The sequence below is a fragment of the Mustela nivalis genome, assembly GCF_964662115.1.
Source record: "Mustela nivalis genome assembly, chromosome: 3".
Classification (NCBI taxonomy): domain Eukaryota; kingdom Metazoa; phylum Chordata; class Mammalia; order Carnivora; family Mustelidae; genus Mustela; species Mustela nivalis.
The window spans coordinates 79,930,361-79,950,008 of record NC_139022.1 but is presented as its reverse complement, the minus strand read 5'-3'; the positions used below and the strand labels follow the sequence as shown (position 1 = coordinate 79,950,008).

The 19,648-nt window shown below is 35.0% G+C and overlaps 1 protein-coding gene across 9 annotated transcripts in view; it reads left to right on the top strand.

The window, feature by feature from the left end:
* The window catches only part of POLK (DNA polymerase kappa), a 67,729-nt gene that overhangs the window by 24,319 nt on the left and 23,762 nt on the right, over positions 1-19,648 (top strand). For 8 of the 9 annotated variants that reach the window (XM_082724944.1, XM_082724939.1, XM_082724945.1 and 5 more), the window contains 3 exons: positions 6,980-7,099; positions 14,428-14,580; positions 18,090-18,221. In XM_082724944.1, the coding sequence (XP_082581070.1) occupies positions 6,980-7,099; positions 14,428-14,580; positions 18,090-18,221 (405 nt within the window). The remainder of the gene's footprint in view (positions 1-6,979; positions 7,100-14,427; positions 14,581-18,089; positions 18,222-19,648) is intronic. The other variant, XM_082724947.1, reaches the window with a different exon arrangement.

Genomic DNA, 19,648 nt, shown 5'->3' with positions numbered 1-19,648 from the left:
TAAAATAAAATCAGTAAGTTTTAAATATCTTTTTTTATTATACTTTTTAACATTTTAATATATCTTATTAAAACAAATGGGTATGGAATAATCCCCCTTCTGTTCTGTTACTCGTGCTTTTGCCATCCAGTTTTCTGCATCACCTACACATAATATTGCATGTAAAAGCACAATAACATACATGTTCTTTTTTCATCCTTTTTCTTAATAGGAAAATATTATAATTGTGTTTTTTGTTTTTGTTTCAATTAATGTAACTTGGAGGTCTTTCTATATAAGTAAAAATGTTCATTCTTTTTTATGCCTGCGTGTGTGAATATAACAAAATTTATTGAATCAGTCAGAATGTTTAATTATGAACAGTTAAGTCATTTCTAGTCTTTTGTTTTTACCAACAATACTACAGTGAATAAATTTGCATTTTATAACATTATATGTGTGCAGGTAAAACAATAGGAGAGGTTCTAGAAGCGGAATTACCCTACCAAATATAGATAGCAAAAAAGGATATATATATGTGCAATTTTTATGATTTGGCCAGTTGCCTTCCATAATGGATGTATCAATTCAAAGTTTCACTGCCAGTACATGTCAGTATATTACCATGGTGCAACTGTGCCAGGATAGTGTGTAACTAAGCTTTTGGATTTGCCAATCTTCAGTAATGTAGTGTAGCATTAATTTGCATTTCTTTTATGAAGAGTGAAATAGTACATCTTTTCATATATATATATTTTTTAAAAGATTTTATTTATTTATTTGGCAGAGAGAGACCACAAGTAGGCAGAGAGGCAGGCAGAGAGAGAGAGAGAGGAGGAAGCAGGCTCCCTGCAGAGCAGAAAGCCCAATGGGGGGGGGGGGGGTTGATCCCAGGACCTTGGGATCATGACCTGAGCCGAAGGCAGAGGCTTTAACCCATTGAGCCACCCAGGTGCCCCACATCTTTTCATATATTTAAAAAGCCACTTGTATTTTCCTTTTTTGAAAACTGTCTCTTCTTGTCCTTTGCACAGTTTTCCATTAGATTATTGTATATCTTTTGACTTCGCTTATGGGACTTTATCCTGTGCAGAAATTATTTTGTTTGCTTTTTTTATACATACTTGAATTAGTCAACTACATAAGCTTTTCTCCAAGGTCCTAAATGTTTCTTCTAACATTTTTTTTGTTTCATTTGTATATTATGAACTATCCATGTAGAAAGGTGTAAAATTTAAGAGAATATCCTTATTCTTAAGAAACGCATGCTGATATTCATAGCAACTCACTTTTAAATGATTTAGCCAAAAAGAGGAAGAGGAGCATGTATGTGTGTGTGTTTGTGTGTGTATGTGTGTGTGCATGTTGTGCAAGTGCACATACAGGAGTGTGTGTATGTGTTTATATCTAGGAGTAGTGGGAGAAACTAAACGTAGCAGGAATCTAGGAGAGGACATATGGATGTTTAGTCTACTGTTCTTTCAGCTGTTGGAAAATTTGGAAATTCCAAAGTAAAAAGTTGAGGGGAAAATAATATTTTAAGTGTTTAACATAGAGATATATTTTAAAAGTAAAGAATTGAGATGAAGTAAGCAAACAAAATATATGGACTCTGGATCTTAGTTTGAACAAATATTTTTGGAACATTTAAGGGAATTTGGATATGAGAGGTACACTATATAGTTTTAAGGAATTACTGTCAATTTTATTAGCTGTGTAAATGCTATGATGATTACAAAATGGCCTTATTTTTATTTTTTTAAATTTAAAAAATTGGGCAGGGGAGAGAAAGAGCACAGGCGAACAGTGGGGAGGGGCAGAAAGAAGGGAAAGAGAGAGAATCTCTAAGCTGGCTCCACGCCTGGCTTGGAGCCCAACATGGGGATCGATCTCAGGACCCTGAGATCATGACCTGAGCTGAAATCAGTTTAACCAACAGCCACCCAGATGCCCAACAATGACCTTACTTTTAAAGATACATAATAAAATAGGGGCTCCTGGGTGACTCAGTGGGTTAAGCCTCTGCCTTAGGCTCAGGTCATGATCCCAGGGTCCTGGGATCAAGCCCCACATCAGGATCTCTGCTCAGCAGGGAGTCTGCTTCCCCTTCCCATGCCTGCCTCTCTGCCTACTTGTGATCTCTGTCAAATAAATAAATAAATATTTTTTAAAAAGATACATAATAAAATACTGTATAGAATAGTTAAATGTCATTATATCTGTAATTTACTTTAAAACAGTTCAGTTAAAAAATCAATGAAGAAAATTGGGCAAAATATTAGTTGTGAAATCTCAGTGATAGTTTTATGTATTTGTTTACTACTCTGTTTCTGTTTGAGGCTTTTGTGGAATTTTGACCATAAAACTTAAAAATAGAAATAAAACCTATGCTGTTAGTTTTCATGTTAAGAAATAGAATATTTAAGTGACCCTAGATTTCCCTATCTTTCCTCTCTTCTCTGTGTTCCAGTAACACTTATTAAATAGTTCATCCTTTTCTTACTGATCTGTAGTGCTTTCTTCTATTCTACTGGGTTATTTGTTTTTATATCTTTATGAAATGATCTTAATTACAGTACTTTATAATAAGTCTTGATAACAGCTAGGTCAAGTTCTTTTTTGCTCTTTGTTCTTTTTCAAGAATATCTTAGATATTTTCAAAACTTTGCTCTACCACATAAACCGTGTGGGGGTTGGGATCACTTACCCTTCCCCTCTCCCACACACAGTTGAAAACCCATGTACAACTTTTGACTCAAAATTAATTGTTAATAGCCTACTGTTGACTGGAAGCTTTACCAGTAACATAAACAGTTGGTTAACACAAAATGTGTATATTATATGTATTACATATTATAATAAAGTAAGCTAGAGAAAAGAAAATATTATTAAGAAATCTTAGAAGAGAAAATACATTTATAGTACTACACTATATTTATTGAAAAAAATCCATGTATAAGTGGTTTAAACCCATGATGTTCAAGGTTCAATTGTATATACATATGAATCATAGAACAGTATACACATATCATCTGATTGACATGATATGCCTTACATATATTTATGTATTAATATATTGAATTATTTATATTATTAAAATATAGAATGTAATATTAAATTAATATAAATAAATTATATATTAATATATTAAAGTATATATTTTATGTAATATATTATTTCTCTAATGTGGTGGAATAGGAAGTTCATCATAAATATCTTCTTTAATGGGTATTTTCTAATTGTTACTGCTTCACAACAATACAGTTTACTTCTTTAAAACTTTTATTAGAAAATTTTAAACATATACAAAATTAGAATATTAATGTGAATCCCTGGGTAATAATCACCCACCACCAATAGTTAATCAACATTTTTGTAAATATTGCTTTATCTATGTTACCCTCCCTACTGAATTTTAGAGGTAGAGATTGGAATATTTTATTTATTTCTTTTTTTAAGATTTTATTTATTTATTTGTCAGAGAGAGAGTGCACAAGCAGGCAGAGCAGCAGGCAGAAGTGGAGAGAGAAGCAGACTCCCTACCAAGCAAGGAACCTCACGCAGGACTCAATCCCAGGACCCTGGGATCATGACCTGAGCCGAAGGCAGCCGCTTAACCGACTGAGCCACTCAGTCCTCTCGAGATTGGAGTATTTTAAAACAAATCCCAATAAATTAGACAAATTTCAAGAAATTTATAATTTTTCTAAAACTGACTTAAGAAAATATGGAAAATTTAATAGACCTTTAATAAGGAAATAAATTTAGTAATTAAAAATCTTCTCTGTACTCCCCTAGCAAAAAACTGAGTCATAATGGCTTCAGTGATGAATTTTATCTGACATTTAAAGAAGAAATAAGGGGCACCTGGGTGGCTCAGTGGGTTGAAGCCTCTGCCTTCAGCTCAGGTCGTGATCCCAGGGTCCTGGGATGGAGCCCCACATAGGACTCTCTGCTCAGCAGGGAGCCTGCTTCCTCCTCTCTCTCTGCCAGCCTCTCTGCCCACTTGTGATCTCTGCCTGTCAAATAAATAAATAAAATCTTTAAAAATAAAGAAAGAAAGAAAGAAAGAAGAGATAATACCAGTATTCCACAAGCCCTTCCAGAAAATACAGAAGGATGTAATGCTTACATACTCATTCTATGAGACCGGTATCACCTTGACACCATACCCAGACAAGCAGAAGATTATAGATCATTGTAAATATAAAATTCCTCAAAAAAATGTTAGCAAACTGAATTCAACAATATAAAAGAAAGATTATATACCATGGGTAAATGGGATATATTCCAGGAATGCACTTTTCTCCTAGAATCAGGGACAAGGCATGGGTACCCACGCTCATGTCTTCTATGCAACATAGTCCTGAAAGTTCTAGCCAGTGTAGGTAGGCAATGAAAAGAAATAAAAGGCATTTAGATTGGAAGAAAGAACTAAAGCTATCTCTTCACAAATAACATGATGTTATATATAAAAACTCTTAAGGAATTTCAAAAGGAATGCAACAGCTTTACCATGAAAATTACAAAAATTCATTGAGGGCAGATAAGGATTTAAAAAATGGAGGGGCACCTGGGTGGCTCAGTGGGTTAAGCCGCTGCCTTTGGCTCAGGTCAAGGATTTAAAAAATGGAGAGGCAATGGGGCGCTTGGGTGGCTGGCTCAGTTGTTAAGTGTCTGCTTTGGCTCAGGTCATGATCCTAGGGTCCTGGGATCTAGCCCCACATCAGACTCCTTGCTCAGCGGGAAACCTGTTTCTTCCTCTCCCACCCCCCTGCTTGTGTTACCTCCCTCTCTCGCTGTGTCTCTCTCTGTCAAATAAATAAATAAAATCTTAAAAAAAAAAAGGAGAGACATTACATATTCAAGAATGAGAAGATTTAATACTGTTAAGAGGATAGTTCTCCCCAACTGATCTGCAGATTCAATGTAATTCCCCATCCAATTTCCAGGGGCTTTTTTTTCCCCTGCAGAAATTGATTAACAGACCCTAAAATGTATGTGAAAATGGAAAAACATGTAAAATAGTCCAAACTGGAGCACCCAAACTGGGTGGCTCAGTTGGTTAGGCCTCTGCCTTTCGTTGGGGTCATGGTTCTAGAATCCTGGGATCAAGCATTGGGCTCCCTGCTAAATGGGGAGCTTGCCTCTCCCTCTTTATCTGCTGCTCTCCCTGCTTGTGATTTCTCTCTCTCTCTCTTCCTCTCTCTAGTAAATAAATAAAATCTTTAAAAATAAAATAAAATAGTTTTGAAAAGGAAAAGCATGGTGGTCTTTGACTTTCCTGTTTTAGAATTTACTATAAAGCTATAGTTACCAAGACAATGTGGTACTGCCATAAGCTTAGACATATTGAAAAATGGAGCAGAATTAAGAGTCCAGAAGTAAATCTTTGTATTGATACTTTATTGATTTTTGACAAAAGAACCAAGGCAGAAGAATAGTCTGTTCAGCAAATAAACCTGGGACAACTGGATATCCACATGCAAAAAAGATTAACTGAGACCCTCGGTTCCTATTATACACAAATTGAACTCAAAATTGAGTGAAATGTAAGAGCTCACATGGTAAAAACTTCTAGAAGATAGGAGAAAATCTTTGAGACATTTGGTTAGACAAATGTTTTTTGTCTAGACAAGCATTTCTTAGGAACAACACCAGAAGTGCCGTCAATAAAAGAAAAAGTTGACAAGTTAGACCTCATCATATTTCAAAACTTTTGCACTTCAAAGACACAATTAAAAAAGAAAATGATAAGCAACATACTAGTGTAAAATATTTGCAAAATATTTATCTCATAAAGTATTTACATCCAGAATATACAGAGAATTCTTACAAATTATTTATAAGACAATCTAATAAACAATGGGCAAAAGATATAAATAGACAAATGGCTCTTAAGCACATGAAAAGATGTTCAGCATCATTAGTCATCAGGGAAATGCAAATTAAAACCACATTGAGGTGCCATTCACACTATTGTAGTCCAGAATGGCTATGAGACAGACAGTAACAAATGTTGACAAGGATATGGAAAAACTGGAACCTTCATACATTGCTAATGGGATTGTAAAACGGTTCAGCCACTTTGGAAAAGAGTTCTGGCAGTTCCTCAAAAGGTTTAGCATGCATAGATTCCACTCCTGGGTACCTATGGAAAGTGAAAACATGTCCATGTAAAAATGTGTGTATGATGTTCATTACGGCATTTTTCATTAAAGCCATAATGTAAAAATAATCTGAATTTCCATCAACCTGAAAAGTGGATAGAATTAGATGTTATGTTTAGTGATGGGATGATAGGTAATTTTCTAAGAATGATTGTCTACATTTTCTTTAATGGATAATGTTAAAATTTTTAAAATCCTTTATTTTTAAAATTTTTTATTATTATTATTTTTAGAAAAGGTGGGAGTAGGGGGAGAGAATCTTAGCAGGCTCCACGCCGAGCTCAGAACCCAACACAGGGCTCTATTTCACAACCCTGAAAGCATGACCTGAGCCGAAATCAAGCATCAGATGCTTAACCGACTAAGCCATGCAGGCGCCCCTTAAGTACTTTCTAAGTAAAAGTGAAGAGATAGCTGATGACCCAAATGACTAAGGCCTTGGATATGCCCCATGGATCCTGTCTGTCTAGGACACATTGTTATTTTTGGAGTAACATATCCATACTCATCTTGAAGAGTTTGTCCTTATAAATACAGCTTCAATAATTCTAGGTAACTATAAAACCATTTTGCAGGCAAGGAAATTGAGACATGGAAAGATTAAGTAGTTTTAGGATTCCCTAGTTCCTAGTTAGTAGTTCCTAGTTAGTAGTTCCTAGTAAGTAGTGGTACTAAGTTCCACTTAGTGGAAGTTCCTAGTTAGTAGTTCCTAGTAAGTAGTGGTACTAAGTTTTGAATTCAGTTATTCTAATTCTAGTCTGTACGGCAGTGATGCTTTCCATCTGACTCTATTCTTATGCTTTGTTGTTTTTTTTTTTTTTCTTATATAGGGGTCCAAATTTTATGGAAATGAGCTCAAGAAAGAAAAGCAAGTCAACCAACGAATTGAAAATATGATGCAACAAAAAGCTCAAATTACCAGCCAACAGCTAAGGAAAGCACAATTACAGGTATTAATTTAGTTGTTAAATAAAGTGAAAGCTGGTAAAACAGTAATTGATAGTTAAAATGCATCATGGTCAAGTCATAACTGACAACAAGGTAATATGTAAATGTTCATTGTATTGTAAGGGATAAAATTTAACAGAGGCTTATACTTTGTTAAATATTACTCTACTCTTTTATATCAAGACCCCATACCAAGGCATTGTTACCTCCATTATACAGAAGAGTAAATGGAGCCTTAGGGTAAATAACTTGCCTAGCTTCAGAGCTAGTATTTAATCCAAAACTTATGGTTCTTTTTTATTATATACATATTTTGTAGCTAGAAAAAGGCCACAGGTTAAATGTGGCATGTTTTCTTCAATTTTACAAAAATGATCTGGAAGAACATGTCAACTAATTAAATTAGAAATTTAAAACATAATTGTGTTGTACTGAAACTAGAGTGGATTGCCAAATGAACATGAATTTTTAAGATAAAACACCAGGCTTCTAAAAATTTGGAGGCTTTTGGCTTTTCCACCATCCCTGGGAAATAAATACTCAAGAGTTTCCTCTGGTATTTAAAACTATTTTGGGAGGAAGGTTTGTGTAGGGCAAAGCTGCAGGACATTGTATAGTAGATGGACAACTCAAAGTAGTCAAGCTTCTGCTAGTAAAACTAAAGTTTACTTTTAATTTTTATTTTTTTTAATAAAGTTTACTTTTATTTTATTATTTTCCATTATGTGTTGTGTATTTCCAATCATAAATAACAATAAACCGGGGCGCCTGGGTGGCTCAGTGGGTTAAGCCGCTGCCTTCGGCTCAGGTCATGATCTCAGGGTCCTGGGATCGAGTCCCGCATCGGGCTCTCTGCTCAGCAGGGAGGCTGCTTCCTTCTCTCTCTCTCTCTCTGCCTGCCTCTCAGTGCACTTGTAATTTCTCTCTGTCAAATAAATAAATAAAATCTAAAAAAAAAAAACAAAAAAAAAAACAATAAACCTAGTTATACATATATTACTCTTTCAATACGCTTTCTTTCTAATTGTATCTGTCATGTAATATTACATGGTATAAAGCTTACTTTTAAAGACAGTTTTTAGGGGTGCCTGGGTGGCTCAGTGGGTTAAAGCCTCTGCCTTTCGCTCAGGCCATGATCCCAGGGCCCTGGGATCAAGCCCCACATTGAGCCCCACATCGGGTCCTGGGATTGAGCCCCGCATTGGGTTCTCTGCTCAGCAGGCACCCTGCTTCCCGCCCCCGCCCCCCCCCCTTCCCCCGCCGCCTGCCTCTCTGCCTGCTTGTGATCTCTGTCAAATAGATAGATAAATACAATATTTTTTAAAAAAGACAGTTTTTGCCCTCTATCAAAATTTGATTCAATTTAACAAAGCACTTTAGACCATTAATAATGATAAAATTATGTTAATATTCTATCCTATGTTAATATTTTGCAGCAATTCTTCTCATGATAGAGTTCAGAAATCATAAATTTTATGTCTTTTTTATCAAACTATGTGTCTTTTTTTAATATATACTCTCCTAGAGTGTAAACTAATTTTTTTAACTTATGTGTTAAGTGGTCTGCTATCATGACAAAAGATCACTTGCCTCAGTCTTTCGAATTATCGTTTAGTGCATCATTTTAAAGCTCTCTTTGTGCTTTATTCATTTAGATCTACTATATCGAGGTACTAGAATTTATTTACCTTATCCCACCAGGGTTTCAGTTTTTTTTTATATATAACCTTGTGATAATTATTCTTATCTATGTATGTTTGCACTCTTGTCCTGTTATTTTCACCAAAGATGATTACAGTTTTACATTTTTGACATACTTGTTTTTAAAACTAGATTTTATTGATTTTATCAGTCTCTTAGTTTTTTCTTGTAGTGTCCAAATATTATTCCATGGTTATTTTAATGTGTCCTTCTTAGATAATAAAAGAGAAAGCATGTGTCTCTCATATTAGCCATTAATATTTCATTCTTATTGGAATTGCCTTTTTTATTCTATTAATATATAGGCTAAGTTACTGTCACAAGATACTCCAAAATACAACGGTTCAAATCAGATAAGAGTTTATTTCTTTCTCATGTAATAGTAAGTAGTCTCAGCTGATAGGGTGGTTCTGCTCACCATAGTAATTTTGGGACCCCGGTTCTACTTCGGGTTGTTCTAACCCTAAGTGTTATTTATTCTTAACCTGGATTGACAGAATGGGATTATCTCTAGTCTATATTTCAGCCCCCAGTAAGGAAGAAAGAGCGAGGGGGAAAAAAAAATGAAAGGCGAGTAATTTGTTATTCAACAAGTGAAAGAGAAGTTGCACATATTACATCAGCTCACATTCTTTTGACAAGAATTTAAGTTTCATGGCCACACCTAACTGCAGGAGAAGCTGTACAGAATATTTTCCAGCTGGGTGGCCATATGCCCAGATATAAATCTATGAAAGCATGAGAGAATGGATTTGGGGGTTCAATGAGCAGTCCAAAATAGTATCCTCTGCCTGCATTTCTAGAGGAGTTTATATATCCTTCTCTTGATTAATACATCTTATAAATTAAAGATTTTTTTCCTCTGCCATTTGCTGTAAATATTTCCCCAATATGTTGTTTGCCTTTTAATCATGCAGGGGTTTTTTTTCCTATACAGTTTTAAATGTTTATGTAATCAAAACAGCAGTATTGAAAAACTTTTTTTTTCTTGGCTTTTGTATTGAAAGCATAGAAAATTATTCCTTACAAGCAACCTATAGGTTCTTTTAGTATTTTTCTAAATTTTGCTTGTTTTTAGTCCATTTTGAGTTTGTTTTTGGTTTTGTTTTAGAGGTAAAGAGAGGGAGAGGGGAGGGGTGAAGGATAGAGGGAGAGAGAGAGAGAATATTAAGCAGGCTCTCTGCCTAGCATAAAGACTGAGACATGGGGCTCAATCTCATGCCTCTGAGATCATGACCTGAGCCGAAATCAAGAGTCAGAGGCTTAACTGACGGAGCCACCCAAACCCACCTAGAATTTGTTTTAATGTAAGGTGTTAAGTACTTTTTTTCTTAAATGGTGAATATTACATTTTCCCTAATAGTATCATTTTTTTCTAAATGGTGATTCATTTGTCCCAACAGAATTTATTGACTCTTGAGTCCTTTCTCCACTGAATTGAAGTGAGGTACTCCCATATACGAAATTCTCATTGTATTTGGATTCGTTTCTGGATTCTCTCTCTTATTCAATTGAATCTTTTCCTATATCAGTACCATGCAATTTTAGTTATTCAATGATAATAATATACTTTAATATTCTCCTTCACTATCATTCTTTAAAAATTTTGTTTCTCATATGTTGTTTCTTTCAAATAAATTTGAGCATCATTTCAACAAGATAATATCCCATCTGTCTATAATATTGTTTTTAAATTGATATTAATTCTTGGCAATTTATTTTTAGAACTTCTTTTTTGGTAAGTTTTATTGATCTACACAAATATCTGTAATAAAGTTTTAAAGATAAAATACATATGAATCATGCAATAAAATAACTTTTTGCTATTGACTCTTTTTAAAGTTCATATCCTTAAATATACTAATAATTTGAAGGATTAGAAAATACCTTATACGGGCGCCTGGGTGGCTCAGTGGGTTAAGCCGCTGCCTTCGGCTCAGGTCATGATCTCAGGGTCCTGGGATGGAGTCCCGCATCGGGCTCTCTGCTCGGCAGGGAGCCTGCATCCCTCCCTCTCTCTCTCTGCCTGCCTCTCCATCTACTTGTGATTTCTCTCTGTCAAATAAATAAATAAAATCTTTAAAAAAAAAAAAAAAGAAAATACCTTATACTGTATAACAGATCTTCACATTTTGTTACAATTTTAGTTTACTATTTCTGGGGAGACTCTCTGACATCTTTTGCAAAGGGAGTGGCAGGAAATATGTTCTATGTTGATTGTTAAATTGTTTCATTTGTTGAACTTCCTTTAAAAGAAATTGTATAAATGGGAGAGGATTAAGGAAATTCCAAGGAATCAAAAAGATCTGAGAAAAAGAGAGGTTTTCATAGGAAATGCATTCTATTCTAGAGTCATACAATTTCCAAATAATAGATTTTATTATGTGTACTGTGATGGTAGGAACTATTATTGCTAGTCAAGATGTGGTAACTAACCTCTGTCGGCATGAACTCCCACAGTTTATTCAGAACCTATTCTCCTCTCCGCCCTATCCTCATTAGACTTGCTAAAGATGCAATCATTTTTATAGCTGCCAAAACATCTTGTTATAACATGGGGTCATAAATTGAATAGACAGCCATCCATGTTGTATTAAATGCCAACTACGCAGCAAATCAGTGCATCTTGACCACTTTAACAATTGTTTTTATGAACTCAGTTTTCCTGAATAATTTTTAGGGTAATTATAAGTTAAGAAACTAAAAAACAGTATTTCTGAAATAATCTCCTGAATGTAATAAAAAAGGGGATTTTTAAAAGGTAAATAAAACATAATGTTGATATAAAACACACTATTGGAACTTGAGTGTTAAAGACTTTTTAAGATCCATTTTAGGGAAGCATCATAAAATAATGGAAAGAGCACAGCCTTTGGAGCAACTTGCTTTACAGGTCTACTGCTAAGATTTTCCAGCTGTGTGGCTTAAGACAGATTACTGCATCTTATTGAGGTTTAGTTTTCTCCTCTCTAAAATGAGAATAATAATTAGTAACTCAGAATTACTTTGACCCCTAAACGAGTTAACATAAGAAGTACTTAACATGTTGTATAACACATATGATATACTCAATAAATGTCACTTCTATTTCTAAAATTATAGGTTATATAATTAAGCCCTTTCCATATCCCTGGGTAACTACATTACATGAGTACCCCTTTTAATTCTTTAACCTTTGGGGGTTGGTTTCATCCAAATTTAGAAACAAGTAAGAATGAGGGTTAACTTGCCCATTATCATGCAGCTAATAAGTGTCAGAGCTGAAACCCACAAGAAGCTCTTATTCTTAACCATGGTTCTGAACCATGGCAAAAGGGATAAAATATATGTTAGAGGCTCAGATCAGAACTTGAAAGTCATCTGGAAGGGAAAGTGGAAGAAAGGAAAACATTAGTGAAGATTTCAGTAGAAGGAATTTGAAAAAAGCAGGGTGATGTGCATTTGGTAGATGCAGAGAAAAAAGTGTTTAGACAAGAATGACTAATGAGAGTAGAGGAAAATGGAATGTGTGAGTCACTCAGTGGGGAGGTTTCCTTTTGGCAACTGTACTTGCACTTCAAGCACAGAAAAGATAATAGATTGCTGAAGAAACTGTCACAGAATTATTATATGGGCTAAGGAGAACTTTTTTCCATTTGGTTTGCTTTCTATTTATTATCTTTTTCCTTTCCAGTATTTATGGGTTAAGATACTTCAAATGCTACTCCCTTATTCTCAATTGACTCATATTTTAGGTATATTTTCTGGATTAACATATAATAGTTTTTAATCCACCCTTGTTTTCATTAGCCTCCATGATTTGTTTACATCTTTTGTTTTTTTTTAATGTCAGGGTGCTATTCTCTAATTTACAATTGAGGTACTGGAAGAAGTAGTTGTTTTGAATCTGGATAATAGTTTGGAGTAGTGTTGAAAAGTTCCATTTATTAAGAGTGGTGTCTCACTGCATGAGACCAACCTTCTCCAATATTTTTCTACACATACTACCTTCTCTTTCTGAAGCAGAAATATATATATATATATATTCTACGAGTCTCACCTCTTTCTGTCTGATAAGGAAAGAATTTGAAGGCAAATGAGGTCCTTTTCCTGGTGGAACTCATAACTTAGTATCTAATACAGTAAGTGCATAGTAAGAGCAGGAAAACAAGTAAAGAACATTGAATTCTGTGGCATGGAGGACAGAGATGTAATTCAGCTATAGAGAGATATCTAGCTGACCCTTTAAGACTTTATGAAAGAACTCAGACGGACATTGTGGACAGAGGAACAGCCTGAAGAAAGTACCAAGCACCCCAGGCTATTCATGAGTTACAGCCTAAACAGGAGCAGACCTTCTAGAAGCTCACTGTGGCTACTGGAGACAAATAGGATTCAGGGTGATTATTTCTAAAAGAGAAGCTGCAGGCTTAACCTGCAGGTAGTGGGAAGCTAGTTCCACTATAATGCTAAGAAGGAAGGCCATGAAAAAAAATTTGCAGAATGGAAGCAAGGTTGAAGTCCAACAAAGAGAAAAGGCCAAATTATACCCCTGTAACTCTCCATTTTTGAGAAAAACTGCTACAGAGATCGCCACATAATGGAAATTGCTTTCATTCCAGAGCTCACCCCACTTGCTTATGTATCTGGCTCTCTTCCCCTCTGTTTTTTATTGTTTTGTTCTACACTGTCCATTGATCCTTTAGTCATAGATTACATTCATTAAACTTGTACCATGTGCCAGCCACTTTGCCGTGCTCTTTCTGTATTCCAACTTATTCAAAGTGATCATAGATCAAAATGGTCACACAGCCAGCCACCCTTGGCTGCAGGGAAAGCTGCGAAACATATTTAGCTTCCTCAGCCTCTAGAGTAGAGGCCACAAAAAAGGAACACTTGAAAATGTGTATGTCTGTTACATAAACCCTTTTCTTACTGCCCTACTTTGGTTATTTTTACTTCCTTTCATTTCCCTTTATTCTTATCAATCCAGTGCTTTCTCACTAGAGAGATAAAAAAGTGCTTTAAAGATTAAGGTTCTACACTGTTATATTTGACATATAAATTGAAGTGTTTCATGAAAGAATAAATTATAGCTTGAATTTTCAATTTTGATTTGTATTGACTAATGGATACAAAATTTTAACCCCATAAAGGCAGTTCTACAGAGGGAATGTTTACATTGTGGTTGGTATATTCACTTTTATGATACTATTCAGCATAAACATAATATGCCAAAGAAGTATATAATCTTTCATTGTACATCCTTTGTTTCTATTTTGACGTTAATGTTATGAGTCAAATGAGAGTTGTTTATTTTACCTAAACAGAAGCTTTTATTTACAATAAGTTGGTCTTCAGATTTATAAAGCAGAATCATTTGATACAAGCAGTTGGAGCAGTTAATTTATTCATATTGGTAGTGCATGATATTTGAGACTTAACTGCATGTCTTAATGAAAATAGAAGAAATTATCAGACTTCATAAAAAATAGTCAAGTATATATAGATAGTGGGTGGTAGGGTAGATGGATGGATGGGTGGATAGACAGGCAGAGACAGATACTTACTAAAAGGGAGATTAATGTTATGACTGGTGCTATTTCAATAGCATGTTGATTCAAAATGTGTTAATTTTTTAAAAATTAAGGTTGACAGATTTGCAATGGAGTTGGAACAGAGCCGGGATCTGAACAATACTATAGTACACATTGACATGGATGCTTTCTATGCAGCTGTAGAAATGAGAGACAATCCAGAATTGAAGGATAAACCCATTGCTGTAGGATCAATGAGTATGTTGGTAAGTAGGTAAAGATCAAAGGCAAAAAGGAAATTTCATAACATATTTGAGTAAGCCTTAACATATTTGAGTAAGCCTTAGTGGTTCACGAAAGGAGAAGCCTTTAGTAAGCTCTACAAGTTTGCTGGGCATTTTCCTTTGTGCTTTATATGTGCTCAATTACCGAATCCTTTCAACATCTCTTGAGGTACACATTTTTATTTCCATTTGACGACAAAAAACTAACTCAGAGAGGTGCTTAAAAACTTCCCCAAAGTTACAAGCCTGGTGAGTAGTAGAGTGGCATTATATCTTTCTATTGCAAGCTGTATTTTTTCTTAAGTAACTGTTTCAGTAAAAAGGGAATTGGAGATGAAAGAAAAGGAAGTGTTACCCTAAAGCAGGTTTGCAAACAATGGCTTGCAGGCCAAATCTAGTCTTTTTTTGTAAATAAAATTTTATTGGAACACAGTCACACCCATTTATTTGTTTGTTGTATTAAAAGAGCAGAGTTGAGTAGCTGCAACAGAGACTATATGATCTGCAAAGCTCAAAGTAATTACTATCACTATCTGGACATTTACAGAAAAGTTTTGCCAACTTTAGTTCTAGGGTAGTATATTTTATTAGAATACTGCTGTAATTAATTCTTCCTTATGATTTGGAACCTTTGCTTTTCTGATTACCATGTTGCTCTTCCTTATCACCACCGAAAGGTAAAAAGATGGCCAGGATTGCTACATGTGGCTAAAAATGTGTGGGGAACTAATAATGGCCCCTGGAATAGATGGATTTTGATATTAAAAAACATATAAGAGAAACAAGGAGAGTTCTTCCCTCTTTCTAACTCCTTCCAATGCTTTAGACAGCTATAAACCTAATTCCTACTGAGTTACTATTTTATTATAAAACTATTATCTATTTGTTCATCATCTCTGCTCCCATAGGTATGCTGGCAACTAACAATCCAGGTTCTAAAAAATCTTTACTGAAAGACTACTCCCCTTTCCTACAAATCATCAGCCGATATTTGAAAAAATGTATTTAATCTTCTTAAGAATATGTATCACCAGGCGCCTGGGTGGCTGAGTCATTAAGCATCTGCCTTCGGCTCAGGTCATGATCCCAGGGTCCTGAGATGGAGTACCACATTAGGCTCCCTGCTCTGCAGGAAGCCCACTTCTCCCTCTCCCACTTCCTGTGCTTGTGTTCCCTCTCTCACTGTTTCTCTGTCAAATAAAACAATAAGATCTTTAAAAACAAACAAAAAGAATATATACCACCATATATTTATGTGAAATTATCTTTGTGTACATATGTATATATTTTAAAGCTAAACCCGCTGCTAGATTTGCAAAATATTTTTCTTCCTATGAATTATATCCCCCTAAAAATTATTTCTTCCAAATTCAGAATGATTATTTGCCATATTTAAACAAAGATTACCCCTTTTGTATACTCAACTAACAGACTTCATTTCTAATGAGATTTGGAATAAATTTGCTTTTGTTCTATTAAATTCATAAAAGTGTATTTACAAATTAATGGTAGTGATGGTATATGTTTGATTATTTCAGTCTATTACAGTCAGAGTTTTGTTGTTTTTTTTTTTTTTTTTAGGAGATTTTATTTATTGATTTATTTGACAGAGACAGAGACAGGGAGAGAGGGAATACAAGCAGGGGGAGTGGGAAAGGGAGAAGCAGACTCCCCGCCAAGCAGGGGGCCTGATGTGGGGCTCGATCCTAGGACCCCAGGATCATGACCCAAGCTGAAAGCTTGGCTGAAGACTCAGCCACCCAGGCGCCCCCAGAATTCTTTTTTGAATAATTTGATGGATCTTCAAAGTATTCTAAGTTAGTACTCATAGTCAAAACATAGATCCTTAGCAGTTATTTATTGCTGCATAACAAACCCCTTTAAGTACTTAGTGGTTTGCTCATGATTCTGTAATTTGAGCAGAGCACACTGGGGATGTTTACTCTACCGAGGGTTGGCTACAGTTATTTAGCTGGGGTTGAAGGATCCAAAATGGCTTTATTAACACACTTGGCCTTTCAGCCAAGGTGGCTGGAATGGCTTCCAGCCGATGAGCTTTTCCCTCTCCGCATAGTACATCATCATTTAGCAATTTAACCCAAGACCTTTATATAGTTGTTGGATCCCCAAGGAAGCAAAGGCTGAAGTTACAGACTTCATAATGCCTAGGCTTCACGACTCACAATGTCACTCCCTCATATCCTTCTGGTCAAAACAAGTCACAGTACAAGTCACTTGGTATGAGGGACTGGAACCCACCCTTGAATAGGAGGAACTATAAAGTATCGTGGCTGTGATTTACAATCTACCACAAACCTACTAGCTTTCATATCCATTCCATTAGAGTTATTTATATTTAAAACATTGATTTGTCTTTCTAGTCCCATCTGCATCTTCTCTCCCAGAATACTGTCAAAGATTGGCATAGTTTTGAGTACTATCAAGATTTTTAAAATGCCATCTGAAAGCTACTAATGGCAAATTGATACTAGTCTGAAGTAATCCTTTCATGTGATAGATTATTTTACATTTTTTTGAATTTTCACTTGAGATTTCAAAGATTTTGTTTGTGATTAAAAAAAAAATTTTATAAGTGGTATTGTGGTATCAACAGGATTTTAAAGAAATGTTCTCAGGGCACCTGGGTTGCTCAGTGGGTTAAATCCTCTGCCTTCGGCTCAGATCATGATCCCAGGGTCCTGGGATCAAGCCCGGCACCTGGCTCTCTGCTCAGTGGGGAGCCTGCTTCCTCCTCTTTCTCTGCCTGCCTCTCTGCCTACTTGTGATCTCTGTCTGTCAAATAAATAAATAAAATCTTAAAAAAAAAAAAAAAGTAATGTTCTCCTTCTTACTTTCATAATTTTTTAGTTCCATCTCCTACTGAAAATGTTTTCACCAAAATGTATATTCAAGCCTTAAGAAATAAAATTTAATTTTAAAAGCTCTTTTAAGCTTTCATCACTTCATTTTTTTGACATTTAATTTAGCTGACAATTAATAGAACCTTTGACTTTGGTTCCAAATGAAAAATTTCAAATGCAAATTCCAAATCTATACTATTATACCATGCTATTACTTTCTAGACTGTTACATTTAATATCCATACTACTTGTACTATATATAACATTACTTTATAGTTATTACTTTCATGTAACATCACCTACTATCATCCAAACTTTGATATATACTATATTACAGGTATGCCTTAGAGCTAATGAAGTTTAGTTAATTGGAAATGTAAGAGAACCTTCTTTTTAGTCTTGTTTATTACCTGGCATCATAAATATGGAGACATATTGTAAGAGAGAGGGTCATGGTATCGTAATACCATTTGATAGAATAAAGTCAAAGCTTGATTCGAGACTGCGGCCTATAAGACAGATGTCCTTGAGTTGAAAATGCACATCAGTAATGTGTTTCTTATGAACTCATTGATTGGTATGCCCATTTACGTTTGTATATTTTTTCCCATGTGGTCCGTTTTCTTTCAGTCTACTTCGAATTACCATGCAAGGAGGTTTGGTGTTCGTGCAGCCATGCCAGGATTTATTGCTAAAAGACTCTGCCCACAGCTTATTATTGTGCCCCCAAACTTTGACAAATACAAAGCTGTGAGTACAGAGGTAAGTCTGATGAAGCACTCTTACTTACAGCCTTTCACTGATTCCCTGTCACCTACAGAGTCAAGCCCAAATGACTTAGTGCGTCAGAATTTGGCCTTAGTTTATCCCTTTAAGTCTTACCTCCTACCACTTCTTCAGTTCATATATTGAAAACTGAGCTAAGTATACAGAACACACCCTCCTATTTCCCAGATCTTTGCTCTTGCACATATTTTTTCATCTGTTTAGAAAACTATCTACCTGGAAAACTTTAAATTGCCTTAATTATAATCTGTATTAACTGTAGGTGTTTTTTTTTCTTAATATGCAATATACTGTTTTTCTAGAATTACCTATTTATAATTTACATAATCTACTCGTCATTAATTTCAACCTCTTTTGTGAATAAATTTTTCTATTCACAATAATAATAAATGTTTTTAGACAGTAATGAAATTCCATTATCTTAGCTGTTTTTCTTGCCTCACAGTCTAGTGAAGATGCTTATGAGCCTTTAATGTTTGAGAGACCAATAATCAAGGAAAAAAGGGAATCATCTTACTTTGAAAAGGATCTGAAATATAAAGATTTGATTACTCAGTAAAATTGCCTAAATTGTCATATATGAAAATTGTGATTTTCTCTGTTATTGATAACTGGACTATCATTTAGCTAGTGCTAAAACATATCATCAGTTAAAATTTTAGAATAGTGCATCAAACAGTTTCAGACTTCTGTAAAAAAATGCACTGTGTTAAAGACTGCTGTCTGAATTGAAACCCTTAAAAATCTATGGCCTAACCCTTACTATCATTTAGATTCACTCCTCTTATTTGTATTATACCTCATGTACTCTAGAAATGAAACCTCCCCAAACTGGAATGGTATGCACCCCAAATTTTTAAAAAATTCTGGTTTTTTTCATTCTTTCAAAAACGGTCTGTGGCAGCAAGTACTTTTTGCCTATCTCTGAAAATGTGGTAAAGAAGGGGGAACCAGTCTACGGCCATACCACCCTGAATGCGCCCCATCTCTTCTGATCTTGGAAGCTAAGCAGGGTTAGGCCTGGTTAGTACTTGGATGGTAGAAGGGGGAACCACATTCCAGTGTGGTTTCTGCTTATCTGTTTTACCATATTCCTAATGAGAAAGAGATAAAATGCTAACCACAAATATTACGGGCTTTCAATAAGTTTGAAAATCCTTCAGAGACCTTGTAAGAAGGAATTTTTTTCCTGCTTTAATTCAGTAAAACTTCTGACAATATGATAATGAGAGCTAAATTGTTTTTAGTTCTCTTCTGTCTTGTTACAGAAATTGAAGAAACCTTTCTCTAATTCGAGCAGGATCTAACTAGTTTATTTGCAGATAGCAAATGGGTTGTTACGTGTGAACGAACTACAGCACAAATTCACTGACTCTAAGTATATTAATATGTATGACTTGGTT